Raw genomic sequence first — 14,131 nt, forward strand, 5'->3', positions numbered from 1 at the left:
ATAAAGAGACTGAGAACAGGGTCACAGCCACTGGCCCTGAGCATTCCCAAGGGCTCTCACACATCCTGTCCAGCCCAGCCACGCCCTGGTTACAATGCAAACAGCCAAACAGACGGCGGGAGGGGGGGCAGCAGGTATGTTTATTTCTCTGTGTTTATGGATGCCTCCTCTTCCCCAGATTTTCTGACTGAAGATGATATTTACTGCTGCTGCCTCTCCAAGACACTGCTGTACACCGCTACGCCCGTCACCATCGGCTTCTACTGTCCCGCCGGGAGCCGTTTTAATTCACTGCTTGATAAAATTACAGGTGGGCTCAGGGATGCTTTGGGGTTTCCCCCCGCGGGAGAACTGGCGCTTTCAGACCTGCTAGAATACTTAGGGGGCACTGGGTGGAGCACGGCAGGCCGGCACGAGACAGGCTGCTGGGAGAGAGCGAGAGAGGAACACCAGTGTACTCCCGCCCAGCCTGGCAGTGAACAGGTCATTGCGTGCTGCAGCCTGTGACCTGTACCTGATCCCCGCATGCTATGGGAGGTCAGCTCCTCGGTGTCTGGTAGCGTGCTCCGAGGCAAGGGCAGTGAGTGTTCCCAGCAAGGGGCTCTACAGGCCCCTGTCCTCAGGGGGTTCCCCAGAACGTGGGCATGCTGCGCGTCGGAGCGAGGATTCATAGATTCATAGATTTTAAGGTCAGAAGGGACCATTATGATCATCTAGTCTGACCTCCTGCACAACGCAGGCCACAGAATCTCACCCACCCACTCCTGCAATAAACCTCTCACCTATGTCTGAGCTATTGAAGTACTCAAATCATGGTTTAAAGACGTCAAGGTGCAGAGAATCCTCCAGCAAGTGACCCGTGCCCCATGCAACAGAGGAAGGCAAAAAAACCCCAGGGCCTCTTCCAGTCTGCCCTGGAGGAAAATTCCTTCCCGACTCCAAATATGGCGATCAGCTGAACCCTGAGCATGTGGGCAAGATTCACCAGCCAGATACCCAGGAAAGAATCCTCTGTAGTAACTCAGATCCCACCCCCTCTAACATCCCATCACAGGCCATTGGGCCTATTTACCATGAATAGTTAAAGATCAATTAATTGACAAAATCATGTTAGCCCATCGTACCATCTCCTCCACAAACTTATCGAGTTTAATCTTGAAGCCAGATAGGTCTTTTGCCCCCACTGCTTCCCTTGGAAGGCTGTTCCAGAACTTCACTCCTCTGATGGTTAGAAACCTTCGTCAAATTTCAAGTCTAAACTTCCCGATGGCCAGTTTATATCCATTTGTTCTTGTGTCCACATTGGTACTGAGCTTAAAGAATTCCTCTCCCTCCCTGGGATTTATCGCTCTGATATACTTGTACTGTCCTGGGACCCCCACTGTTCCCTCGAAGCTCTGTGTGTGTGCGCACGCCCACAGATCCCCAACCCCGCGCACACAGCGAAACACCACGCACACAACAATTTGCACAGAAGAAATTTTTTGTGCACACGGCCTGTCAAAAATTAGAGGGAACGTTGACTGGGACTCTGGGCACAAAGGTGCTGTTGCCCTGGGCACGATGGCTTCATCAGACAAATGAAACACGATACTGCATACTTCTGGTTCCAGCTGAGGTATGTGGTTGACTGCTCAGTTTGTAACTCTGGTGTTCTAGTGTATATTGGTTTTGAAAGTGTCCATAATGGTAAAACTTATTTCAGTAAACAAAAGTTATAATTTTATATCAGTGTAACTGAAGCCGTGCTGAGGGAAGTATCAATATAGTTATATCCATTCCTAAAGGAGGTATTGCTGATTTTTCTGTATCAGTTTCTTTATTAGTTATAGCTTATTTTTGCCAAAATACACACTACCAATATAAACACTTTTAATCAGCTACCAAGTCACCTTTCAAAATGGGACTTAGGCTCCTCAGTCACTTAGGGCCAGATTTCCAAAGCTATTTAAGCACCTAAACATGCAGATAGGTTGCTAGGCCCAAATTTGTAAAGACATTTAGTAGGACTGTCAATTAATTGCAGTTAATGCCAGCAATTAATGCAAAGCAAATTAACTAGATTAAAAAATAGTTGCAATTAATTGTAGTTTTAATCACACTTAATAATAGAATACCAATTTCAATTTATTATAAATATTTTGGATGTTTTTCTATATTTTCAAATATATTGATTTCAGTTACAACACAGAATGCAAAGTGCACAGTGCTCGCTTTATATTATATTTGTTATTACAAATATTTGCACTGTAAAAAAGAGAAACAAAAGAAGTATTTTCCAATTCACCTCATGCAAGTACTCTAGTGTAATATCTTTATCGTGAAAGTGCAACTTATAAATGTAGGAATTTTTTTTACATAACCACACTCAAAAACAAAACAGTGTGAAACTTTAGAGATAATGTTGCCCACTTCCACCATTTTGAAGTGTTTGGAGGAGAGAAAGGTGATCAGGAACAGTCAACATGGATTCACTAAGGGCAAGTCATGCCTGACCAACCTTATTGCCTTCTATGATGAGATAACTGGCTCTGTGGATATGGGGAAAGCAGTGGACATGATATATCTTGACTTTAGCAAACCTTTTGATATGGTCTCCTACAGTATTCTTGCCAGCAAATTAAAAAAGTATGGATTGGATGAATGGACTATAATGTGGATAGAAAGCTGGCTAGATTGTCGGGCTCCACGGGTAGTGATCAACGGCTCGATCTCTAGTTGGCAGCTGGTATCAAGCAGAGTACCCCAGGGGTTGGTCCTGGGGCCGGTTTTGTTCAACATCTTTATTAATGATCCGGCTGATGGGATGGATTGCACCCTCAGCAAGTTCGCAGATGACACTAAGCTGTGGGGAAAGGTAGATATGATGGAGGGCAGGGATAGGGTCCAGAGTGACCGAGAGAAATTGGAGGATTGGGCGAAAAGAAATCTGATGAGGTTCAACAAAGACCAGTTCAAGAGTCCTGCACTTAGGAAGGAAGAATCCCATGCACTGCTACAGGCTGGGGACCGACTGGCTAAGCAGCAGTTCTGCAGAAAAGGACCTGGGGATTACAGTGGACAAGAAGCTGGATATGTGTCAGCCATGTGCCCTTGTTGCCAAGAAGACTAACGTCATATTGGGCTGCATTAGTAGGAGCGTTGCCAGCAGATTGAGGGAAGTGATTATTTCCCTCTATTCAGCACTGGTGAGGCCACATTTGGAGTATTACGTCCAGTTTTGGGCTGCGGAAAAGATGTGGACAAATTGGAGAGAATCCAGCGGAGAGCAATGAAAATTATCAAGGGGCTGGGGCACATGACTTATGAGGAGAGACTGAGGGAACTGGTCTTGTTTAGTCTGCAGAAGAGAAGAATGAGGGGGGATTTGATAGCAGCCTTCAACTACCTGAAGTGGGGTTCAAAAGAGGATGGAGCTCGGCTGTTCTCAGTGGTGGCAGATGGCAGAACAAGGAGCAATGGTCTCAAGTTGCAGTGGGGGAGGTTGGATATTAGGAAACACTATTCACTAGGAGGGTGGTGAAGCACTGGAATGGGTTACCTAGGGAGATAGTAGAATCTTCATCCTTAGAGGTTTTTAAGGCCGGGTTTGACAAAGCCCTGGCTGGGATGATTTAGTTGAGGGTTGGTCCTGCTTTGAGCAGGGGGTTGGACTAGATGACCTCCTGAGGTCTCTTCCAACCCTAATCTTCTATGGCCTTGTCTACATTTGCAGATGTAGAGTGCCGGGAGTTAAACCAGCCCTCGGAGACAGCAGCAGGGAAAGCGCTTCAGTATGTTCACTCTGTCAGCTGCAAGCTCAGTGGTGTGGCCACATTTGCGGCATTTGCAGCGGCATTCGGAGTGCTGCATTATGGGCCGCTATCCCAGAGAGCACCTCTTCCCATTCTGGTGCTGAGGCTTGTGGGAAGGGGGATGGGGGATGCAGGGCTTCCTGGCTCCTGTCCCAATGTCCCATGATGCATCGCTTTGCATCCCAGCAATCCCTGTGCTTCCGTCCACGTTTGGCGCCATCTTTCAACAGCGTTTGTACGGCGCACTCTGTCTTCCCTTTCGGTCTGCGGGAATGGAGCCCGAACTGCTGAGGAGCATGCTGATCGCTCTCGCCAGCACGTCACCAACTGCAGTCGAGTTAATCCTTAAGCTACAAAGTGACAGTGAGGCGTCCAAAGATGATGTCAGCTCGCATAATGCATACGACATGAGATGGCTTGTGGCATTCACGGACATGCTCACCGCCATGGAACGCCGCTTCTGGGCTCGGGAAACAAGCACTGAGCGGTGGGATCACATCGTCACGCAAGTCTGGGATGACGAGCAGGGGCTGCAGAACTTTCGGATGAGGAAAGCCACCTTTATAGGGACTGTGTGCTGAGGTCACCCCCACCCTGCCGGTGGAGAAGTACATGGCAATCGCAATCTGGAAGCTAGCTACTCCAGCTACCGATCGGCCGCTAACCAGTTTGGAGTGGGCAAGTCTACCGCTGGAATCGTGTTGATGCAAGTGTGCAAGACCATTAATCGCATCTTGCTCAGAAGAACCGTGACTCTGAGCAACATGTGTGGCATTGTGGATGGCTTTGCACAAATGGGTTTCCCTAACTGCGGAGGGGCGATAGATGGCACGCATATTCCAATTTTGTCACCAGACCACCTAGCCTCTGAGTACATAAATCGGAAGGAGTATTTCTCGATGGTTCTCCAGGCGCTTGTGGATCACCGTGGGTGTTTCACGGACATTAACGTAGGCTGGTCTGGAAAGGTGCATGACGCACACATCTTTCGGAACACAGGCCTGTTTAGGAAGCTGCAAGCCAGGAATTTCTTCCCGGATCAAAAAATCACCATAGGGGAAGTCGAAATGCCCATTGTGATCCTTGGAGACCCCGCCTACCCTTTAATGCCATGGCTTATGAAACCCTACACAGGGAGCCTTGACAGCAGCAAGGAGTGGTTCAACAACAGGCTGAGTCGGTGCAGAATGACTGTTGAGTGTGCTTTTGGCCATTTAAAGGCCTGCTGGCGCTGTCTGTATGGAAAGCTGGACCTGGCCAATGACAACATTCCCTACGGTTATAGCCACGTGCTGTACCCCCCATAACATATGTGAAGGGAAGGGTGAAAGCTTCACTCAGGCATGGACCGCTGAGGTTCAACACCTGGAGGCTGAATTTGAACAGCCAGAGACCAGGGCTATTAGAAGGGCCCACCACAGGGCGGTAAGGATTCGGGATGCCTTGAGGGAGCAATTCGATGCTGAAAGCCACCAGTAATGTTTGGTGCCCTGCACGGGAGTGAAGTGCAGTGGTTCCAATGCTCGTAGGCATCTGTGTTTGCTACGTATGATACACTGACTAGCAGCGCCTGTTGCTTTCCTGGGCTATGCTATCTTTTACTTAATGAAGAATGTTTCCAAAACCAAAAAATTCATTTATTGAAAAGAAACACAACTGCTGGAGAAACACACATGGCCTGACACATCTGTGCTATGTGGGAGGAGAGAAGGGGGCGGGGTGGGGAGCGGAACAGTCACAGATTTGTGTATATCCTGTTATCATACTCAGCCTTCCTGTCTGGAGTGCTGTGCAATGAGTGGTGCACTTCAGGCTGGCTAAAATGCATGGTGATGGGGGTTGAGTGCAGTGGGTCAGGGGTCCTAGTTTTCAGGGCTGGGTGGCGAAGCTACAGGTGTTGGAGGCAGCTGGTGGCGATAAGAAACCGGATGTTGGGGAAAATGGGTTGGAGGTGACATGGGGGCGTAAGAGAAAGAGTTTTGGAGTAAGGGATGGGGGGGGGGGGCGCGGGCGCGGATCTGCTCTGTTCACAGTGCTATGAGCGCCTGCATTGAGTCCACTTGGCGCTCCGTAATGCTTAAGAGCCGCTCCGTGGTTTGTTGCCGGCGATCCGCATTGTCCTGGCGGACCCTCCTTTTGGTCTCCCGCCGCTCCTGTACTTTTTGATTTTCAGTAAGGGACTGCGGCATGACTTCATGCAGAAGGTCCTTGCTTCTTCGTGGCCGCTCCCTGAGGCTGCGCAGCCATTCAGCCGCTGATAACAAGGACGGCTGGGATCTCAAGGTTGCATCTGTAAAATCAAAATGCAACATTTAAGAGAGGCAGCATTGTTCACACTAGTCAGAGCAATGATTTGGCTGAACGTAAAGACAAGCACAGTGCACACAATAGCATAATTTGCCCATCCCAAAGCGAGCGCACATAACCCACAAGAGCCCCGAAATGGTGAGTAACCACAGGGACAGGGGGGACTGATTGTTCCAGGGCCATACTGTCCTCTGCAGTCCTGTGCCTTGGGGAGAGCCAACAGCTGCAGGGGGCCCCTATACTCAATACTGTCCCCACATTTTCCATAGGCTGGGTTCGTCCTGGAAGATATCTCGCTGCTGAGGGTGACCTGGGAAGCAAGGGAGGGTCTTCTACAACAATGCGGCTTCCGCCCTGGCCCATATTCTGCTTGCCTGTGTGCAGCAATGCCCCCCCACCCCTTCACGGCACAGTGGTGCAGATACATTAGCCTTACTGGGACAAGGAGCACGGTAGCTCTGCCAAGGAACCTGCATAAACAGATTGCCCAGCTTCTGGATGAGACCTTCAGTGAGATCACTGAGGCCGATTACCGCGATGTGAGAGACTACACCACTGCCCTATTCTGCATCTAGGCATGCACGCAGACCTAACCCTTCTTTCTGCAACCCTCCTTGCCCCAACAGCCCGCACCCAACAACTCCCTTCCCAAAATAAAAGCTGCTTACCGGGCACCTCCTCTGCTATTTGTTCTTCCCCAAGCACCATCTGCTGTGACTGGCTACCTTCCTCTTGGCTTGAAAACAGCTGCTGGCTGCATGCATCTATGGATGCCGAGCTGTCCTCTGGCTCCTGGCCCCCGTCCTCCTCTGCACCCTCGCTCCCGCTTTCCTCCTTCTGCCATGTTGCATTCTGGGCTGCCACGGCCTCTGAAGTGTCCATGGTGCTCTTCGGAGAGGAGGTGGGATCACCCCCAAGTATCTCGTCCAGCTCTTTGTAGAACCGGCAGGTCGTGGGGATAGCTTTGTGGTAGGCATTCTGCAGCTCCTTCCCTTTAACCCTGCACTGCATCCTGGTCATGGCCCCCTTCTGTCATGGCCCTTGATAACTGCCCATTGGTATTGTAATTCCTATGGCTGGAGCGCAGCTGGGACTGGACAGCTTCCTCCCCGCAAACACTGGTGAGGTCCAGCACCTCGCTGTAGCTCCACACTGGGAATCGCCTGGCGTGTGGAGGCATGGTCACCTGGAAAGATGTGCTGACAGCACTCCACGCCTTGCTGAGCAAACAGGAAGGGGACTTTCAAAATTCCCAGAGAATTTAAAGGGCGGCTCTGATGGTTGGTCATCTGAGGGCAGGGCAGTAGACTTCAAAGTGATGACGAGAGTGGCTAGAACAGACATTGTGGGACACTTCCTGGAGGCCGATCAGAGTGCATTAATAGACCAGGGCGTCCACACTGGAGCGCAGAAAGTTCTATGCTTCTTGTGGAGGTGGATTACCAAGGGCGCTCCAGCCGCGGAGTCCAGGTGCTCTACGTGCCTTGCCAGTGTGGACACCTTATGAGTCAAGGCACCGAGGGCTGATTTAATGCACTCCAACTTGCAAGTGTAGACAAGGCCTATGATTCTTATTTACAATGTCACCTGAAAGTGAGAACAGGCATTCATACAGCACTGGTGTAGCCGGCTTGCAAGGTATTTACGTGCCAGATATGCTAAATATTTGTATGCCCCTTCGTGCTCCCATACACAGACAGCTAGTGAGCTGGCAGGGTTAGGTTTGTGCCGCCACAACGTATGTTCTTCCTGCCCAGTTAGAAAGGTTCAGGGATGCTGCAGTCTCTGACAAGGGGGCTGAACAGAGAAAGGAGGTTACTCGGACACTTCGCACGAGGAGGATTGTAATACATAACTAACAGTCCCCTAAACACCCTGTTATCGGAGTCAGGTGACAATCACAGCCCCCAGTCTTTCTGGGTTTTTCAGTGATTTTTGTTTCAACCTACTATATTCTGCAAAGTCTCTGTTTTCATTTCTATAAACAAACTGTGTTCTGCCTTCTTCACTGCCAGGATCCCCATGGAAACTACTTGGGCAGCTGCCTTCCAGCAATCTGTCCCCAAAGACATCACATTTCAGCAGCAAAGACAGGAGCTCATCCCACCTTTCTCACCTGAATAAAATGCACATTTCAGAGCTATATGGGGCCATGGAAATACTAGGCTGGGACCCAGATCCTGGAGACTTCAGTTCTTTCAATTTTCACTCAGGCAAATACTCACTGGAGTCCAAGACCCCAGGACCTCACACATTACATGCAATTTCCTCAAAAGCAAAACAAGGAAGTTAAATATTTTTAAAAAGCCTCCATTAAAACTCCAAAAGGTCAGGAAACACCACAGTTAAGATTCCAGCAGCAAAGTTAATTCAGCTACTTTGCACACCTGTGAACTGAACACAATGTCCCAGGGACAGTTGCATCAAAGCCATGTCCCCCTGCTCTGCAGTGTGATTCTTTGTGTATGCTGCCCACCACATGTGCAATGGTCTCTTCTGCTGCCTTATAACATTTCAAGCTCCTGTCTAATTTGCTGCCCACTGCCACACACCAACCCTCCTTGTCACCCTTGCAGTATGTGTGTTTGGGATAATTTCCCTGGGATGCACTGGCTGCATCTTTCAAGCTGAATCCATTTTATTTTTTCTGACTCTTCTCCAAATCGCCCTAGGTCCTTTCATGTTATTTCTCTGGCCTCCAAGTTTGCAGCACTTCCCTGTTTAAAATCATCTGCCATTTTTTCTAATATGCAATTTATCCCCTTACGTGAGATCATTAATGAAGATGTTAAGTTAAGTAAGACCAAAGCTAGCACAGATCCCTATGGCACCCTATTAAACAATTTATTTCAGATACCCAGCAAGACAACAAATCCGGGCCACATGACCTGTTTGGTAGGGCCTCCCCACCTCCCCTTAATGAGACACAGTACCATACAGCAGGGTAACCAGTTGTTTTTTCTGCTTCTCCAGCCTGCATGCTCAAAGAATCCCTTCAGAGAGAAGAAGAGGAGCTGAGAAAATCACAACTAAAGCCAAGAAGACCTGAAGGTTGGGGCTATTTTCTTCTCCTGTGGTATCTGGTCTTCTACCAGCCTGTGATCACTGAGGTCCACCTGAGGAGGGAGAACATTCAGTTCATCTTCATCAGGTTTAGTGCTTGGCAATATGCTGGCAGCGACAAGCTGTGGGCAGGGCTGGTCACCACGCTCTGTCAAAGCATCCGCAAGCACTTTGGTGCCCTGCCTTTGAGCTTTTACCACGTGATGGGGAAAAGTCCCAGATATGCCTCTGGCTTTAGCCAAGACGAATGGCTTCTCAACAGGCGGACCTGCCTTACACTAGGAGGCCTCGTGTTTGTCCTCGTGGCAGGCATAAGTCTGCTCTCCGTGGCCCTCTTTGTGCCAGGACTAAAAGACAGCAGGGCGTTAAAAGTCATCGGCAGTACTACCACCACCCTGTCTGGATCAGGAATATTAGTGACTGTTATCTCTGTGGTTAAGAACGTAGTTATCAGCCAGAAGCAGAAAATCGAGAAGATGACAGACAGCGAGAAGTTTAGCAGCCACCTGGGCTTCATGAGCCAAGTGAAGAAGGAAATTGAGATGCTGACCAGCTTTGTGTACTACATGGAGATCTATCAGAGACGGCGGCTGCGCATAGTGCTGGAGATCACCAGTCTGGATATGTGCTACCCAGAGAGGGTCGTTGGGGTTTTGAATGCAATAAACACTTTGCTCTCGGACACGAACGCCCCATTCATTTTCATCCTGGTGATAGATCCCAGCATCATTGCATCGTGTTTGGAACAAACCAGCTGCATGAAAGGAATGGCTGACAATGGGTACCTGTTCCTGAACCGCACGGTGACTTTGCCTTTTTCAATGCCAGAGATGGGCACAAAGTCCAAAATCCAGCAATTGCAGGATGCTGTCCAGAGCCGGGAGGACCTGATGTACAAAATCATCACAAAAAACATGGAAAGGGGAGTCAAGAACGTAAAGGGGGAAATGATAAACCTGGAAGATATGGAGATGTCCAGTGAAATGGACCAAAGCCAAATCGATGCTCATGCTATGAGGTATATTCATGAAGCATTTCATGCTCTGCACGATGAGACTGATTGTCTCTGTGCATACATTCCAGACAGCATTATCCAAGTGAAAAGGATAGTCAACACAATTCCCATCACCATCAGACTCATGCTCCAGCAGAACGTTATGAGACACACAATGTCTGCAAGGTCCGTGGCTGCATGGGTGGTCATGGCTAATCAATGGCCATGCCGCTTGAGTTGGGTGCTGCAGTGCCTTCAGGACAGGCAGCAGATTCGACCAATGGAGGAGGAGTTCAGGAACCACTCCCTATGGGGAATCTTCGTGGAAAACTGTAAAGAGCTGTACTCCATGCACAAAGTCCTCGAGAATATCCTGGCCTTGGATGGGGACCCAGAACAATTTGAGAATTTTTTGTCTCATGATTTTCCTTTCACAGTACAGGAGGCCAACACCTTTCTAAAGTCCACAATCAATCTGGACCATTCAATAAGGCAAAAATTGGGTCTAATTCGAGCAGTTAATTCACTGAATAAGGCCAATGATACAAGCGTAACTAAATCTGCCCAGGTGTCTAAGGGTGTGCAGTGTTCTGGTTTAGAGGAATGCAGTTAAACAATTGAAAAGACGTCCCTTATTTGCCTTAGAAAGGAAAAAAGGAAAAAGTTACCATCTATGAACTATTGAATGATTCAGTGAAAATCAGTCCGGTGCTTCTATTGACTAAATTTGCAGCTACCCTCACCTAGGTAGTTAAGTCAAAACTACTTAAATGCTGCCAGCTCTCACGTTTGAGGGTATACAGTGCTCATCTGAGCCAAAATAACAGAATAAGTCCTCCTTTTTAAGAGAGTCTAAACCGGCCCTCTGACATTGCAGGCCCAGATAATGGTGGCCTCATCTCAGCACAGCGATTCTAACTACCTGCGCGCAGCCACATAGCTAAAGCCAACATTTTTTTGAGTGGTTTCAGAGTAACAGCCGTGTTAGTCTGTATTCGCAAAAAGAAAAGGAGGACTTGTGGCACCTTAGAGACTCACCAATTTATTTGAGCATAAGCTTTCGTGAGCTACAGCTCACTTCATCGGATGTTTGAGTGTTCAACTTTAGGTGTTTTAAGCTGGGCACCCAAAACTTGCGGCAGCAAAAGTCAGGGCCCATTTTTGAAAACTTTTCCCTAAATATTTAAGTGCAATAAAATGTCACTCACAATTCTTGTCCCCCACAAAATTGCAGATGTAAATTTGGAAGCAACTTTTCAAAACCAGGCTCTAGACAAACACCAATTGTTTCCTCTAGTATTGTAAATACTAAGCCGAAGCTTTCCCTTAGCCACTCCCACACAGTTTGGCTCTCTTGGATGAAGTATTGAGCAGAACGTGCCCTTGACCAGATGTGGGGTGTGTAAGTGAGCGGTAACTTGTCTGAATTCTCATGTATACTCACGCCACTTTACAGTGCTCTGTCAGTATAAAGGGGCCTAAAGTGGGAGAAACTGATAAGGACCCTTTACACTGCCAGAGCACTATGTCAATAGGAATCAGTTTACTGGGTACGGTGTATGGAGATGTGTCTCTGCAATGGAGCAGGAGGCAGTGATCCATGTGTGTAATAGCAAAGGTGATAAGTAAGTCTGTGACTACGAAGGTTGGTAAATTTGAAGGGATGCTAGTATGCAGGTACAGTATGAAGGTGCCAAGTGTTGTAATTATGGTGCGAGTGTGCTGGTCGAATGATGATCAGCTGTGAAGGTATGAGCTGTGTGTGCACGCACACCACCATGAGTTACGTAAGCAGGCATCAGTGATTTGCGCAGCCCATAGGCATGAAGTGTCGTAGTGTGGCATTAGGTGCATGGAATTATAGCTCTCTACTGGTTTTAACATTATAGTCACCTATTAGCTCCATCTCTGCATCTCTCTCCCTTTGAATTTAGATGAATAGAGTGAAACAAGTCTCAGTCAGGCTTCTGTATAGAACACCTACCAGAGTGTCTCATTTCTTGCCTTATAATGCCATCATGTGGCCGGTTATTTTGCTGATTTAAAGCTACACAAAGCTCCATCCCCAAGTTTTTCTACTCTTTTACTACTTTATTATACTCTCGTTTTCTCTGTTGTTCCAACAATCAGTTTCCCAGCCTTTGGATGTTTGACTGTTTATCTTCCACTGGTACAGATCTGAGGAGCACCAGCAGCCTGTCCCCTCTGTGGAGTGGTGCTGCCCCTATGGGGATGTTACACTCACCCAGGAGGAGCAGAGAACTGTGATTCTGTTAAAGAACCTTTTTTTGCAGGTTTCCCATTGTCCATTGTGGCAGGGCACTGCTGAGGAAGCATGTTACAATCAGGAAATACAACGTTAAGGTTAAATGATCAGTCTCAACTCACTGAGTGCGTGCATTCAAATAAAGGCTCTCTTGATTTCATTGCATAGAACTTGTTAGGTATTAGAATGTAATATTATAGCATGGAAATGGAAAATTTAGGTCACAGATGTACAGATTTGTGTACATGACCTCCTAGTGCAATCCTGTGGCAAAGAGATCACACAACATGTGGATGTATTAGTAGGGGAATTTGAAGTAGGAAGAGGGAGGTGGTATAAAGCAATGAGGAGAGCAGTCCTAGAATACTTTGTCTAGTTCTTGTGCCCACACTTGAAAAAGGATGGTGAAAAATTAAAGAGGGTTCAGAAAAGAGCTATAAGAATCTCAGTGAGACTAAAGGAACTCAATCTACTTAGCCTATTGAAAAGAAGGTCACATCGTGATTTGACCGTGGCCTCTACATGAGAAGATATTTAATCTAGCAGACAATGGTAAAACTTTGCTAAGTGCCTGTGTGACTTAGGAGCCTAAGTCCCATTTTCAATATGTGGGGAGTGGGATCCTAAATTACTTGGGTACTTTTGAAAATTTTATCCATAATCTCATTGAAAATGGGATTTAGGTTACTAAATCACTTAGGCACTTTTGAAAACATTACCCCCATATGTGAATTTAAAGGACACAAGTCATGGAGAATTTCTCACATCCCTTTGCAAACTGTTGCAATGGTTAATTATGCTCATAGTTCAAAATGCGTGTCTTACGTCCTGTTTGAGCATTGCTGACTTCATCTTCCAGCCATTGGATCTTCTTATGATTGTGCCTGCTAGATTAAAAGGCCCTTTCCTATCAAATATCTTCTCCATATGTGGGTACATATAGACTGCAATCAAGTCTTTCCAAACAATCTGTCTCATCCACAAGTTGTTGGGCTGTCTGCAGGAATTACTGAATGGAATTCTCTGGCATGTTATTATTCAGGTCAGACTCGGTGATCACAGTGGTCCCTTCTGGCCTTAAAACCCGATGGAAGAGGGCGCGTTGCTGTAATATGATGATTATGTCTCAGCTGAAATATAGCAATTTTGTTTTTAGAGAACAAAACTAAGTAAGCAAATAAAGCAAAGCCTTGTGATTTCTGTAAATACATGTAAAGTATCCAATCCGTAGTGAAACACACTTTTAAACTCCATAATTTATACAAGAAAATATTTATTTTGATAGCTGTCTGTGCGCTGGTAATGCACCGTGAGCCAGGGTGTACACCTAACCCAGGAGAAGGCACAGATGTCTTCTTTGTTTGCTAGTCATTTGTCAGTCTGAATAAAGAATGTTGGAGAATAATTGTTCACAACCCTTCATGCTTTACTCCTGTATGTGCGGGATGAGTCGAGTCCCTTGCCAGCCATACCCAGTGAGCGGGGAACGGGATCTGCAAACCAGGCCTATTTAACTGCCTCTTCTTTAACAGGCCATACAGCTTGAGCATACCACAGATCATCTCCACAGGCCAACCCCAAGCTCTCTACAGTCAGCCAGGCCCCGTAGAAAATCTTTAGGGGTGAAGTTGTGGCCCTATTAAAAGTCTATGGCAGTTTTCCCTTTGACTTTAATAGGGCTAGAATTTCCTTCCACTTGTTTTCCTC

The 14,131-nt window shown here is 47.3% G+C and overlaps 1 protein-coding gene across 1 annotated transcript in view; it reads left to right on the forward strand.

Moving 5' to 3' along the window:
- Nucleotides 1–13,824, forward strand: part of NKPD1 (NTPase KAP family P-loop domain containing 1) — a 30,438-nt gene extending 16,614 nt beyond the window's left edge. The window contains exons 3-4 of the mRNA XM_027832090.3: nt 179–310; nt 9,075–13,824. Of these exons, the coding sequence (XP_027687891.2) occupies nt 179–310; nt 9,075–10,771 (1,829 nt within the window). The 3' untranslated portion in view covers nt 10,772–13,824. The remainder of the gene's footprint in view (nt 1–178; nt 311–9,074) is intronic.
- Nucleotides 13,825–14,131: the final 307 nt, after the last annotated feature.

Source organism: Chelonia mydas, chromosome 23 (assembly GCF_015237465.2).
Source record: "Chelonia mydas isolate rCheMyd1 chromosome 23, rCheMyd1.pri.v2, whole genome shotgun sequence".
Taxonomy (NCBI): Eukaryota; Metazoa; Chordata; order Testudines; family Cheloniidae; genus Chelonia; species Chelonia mydas.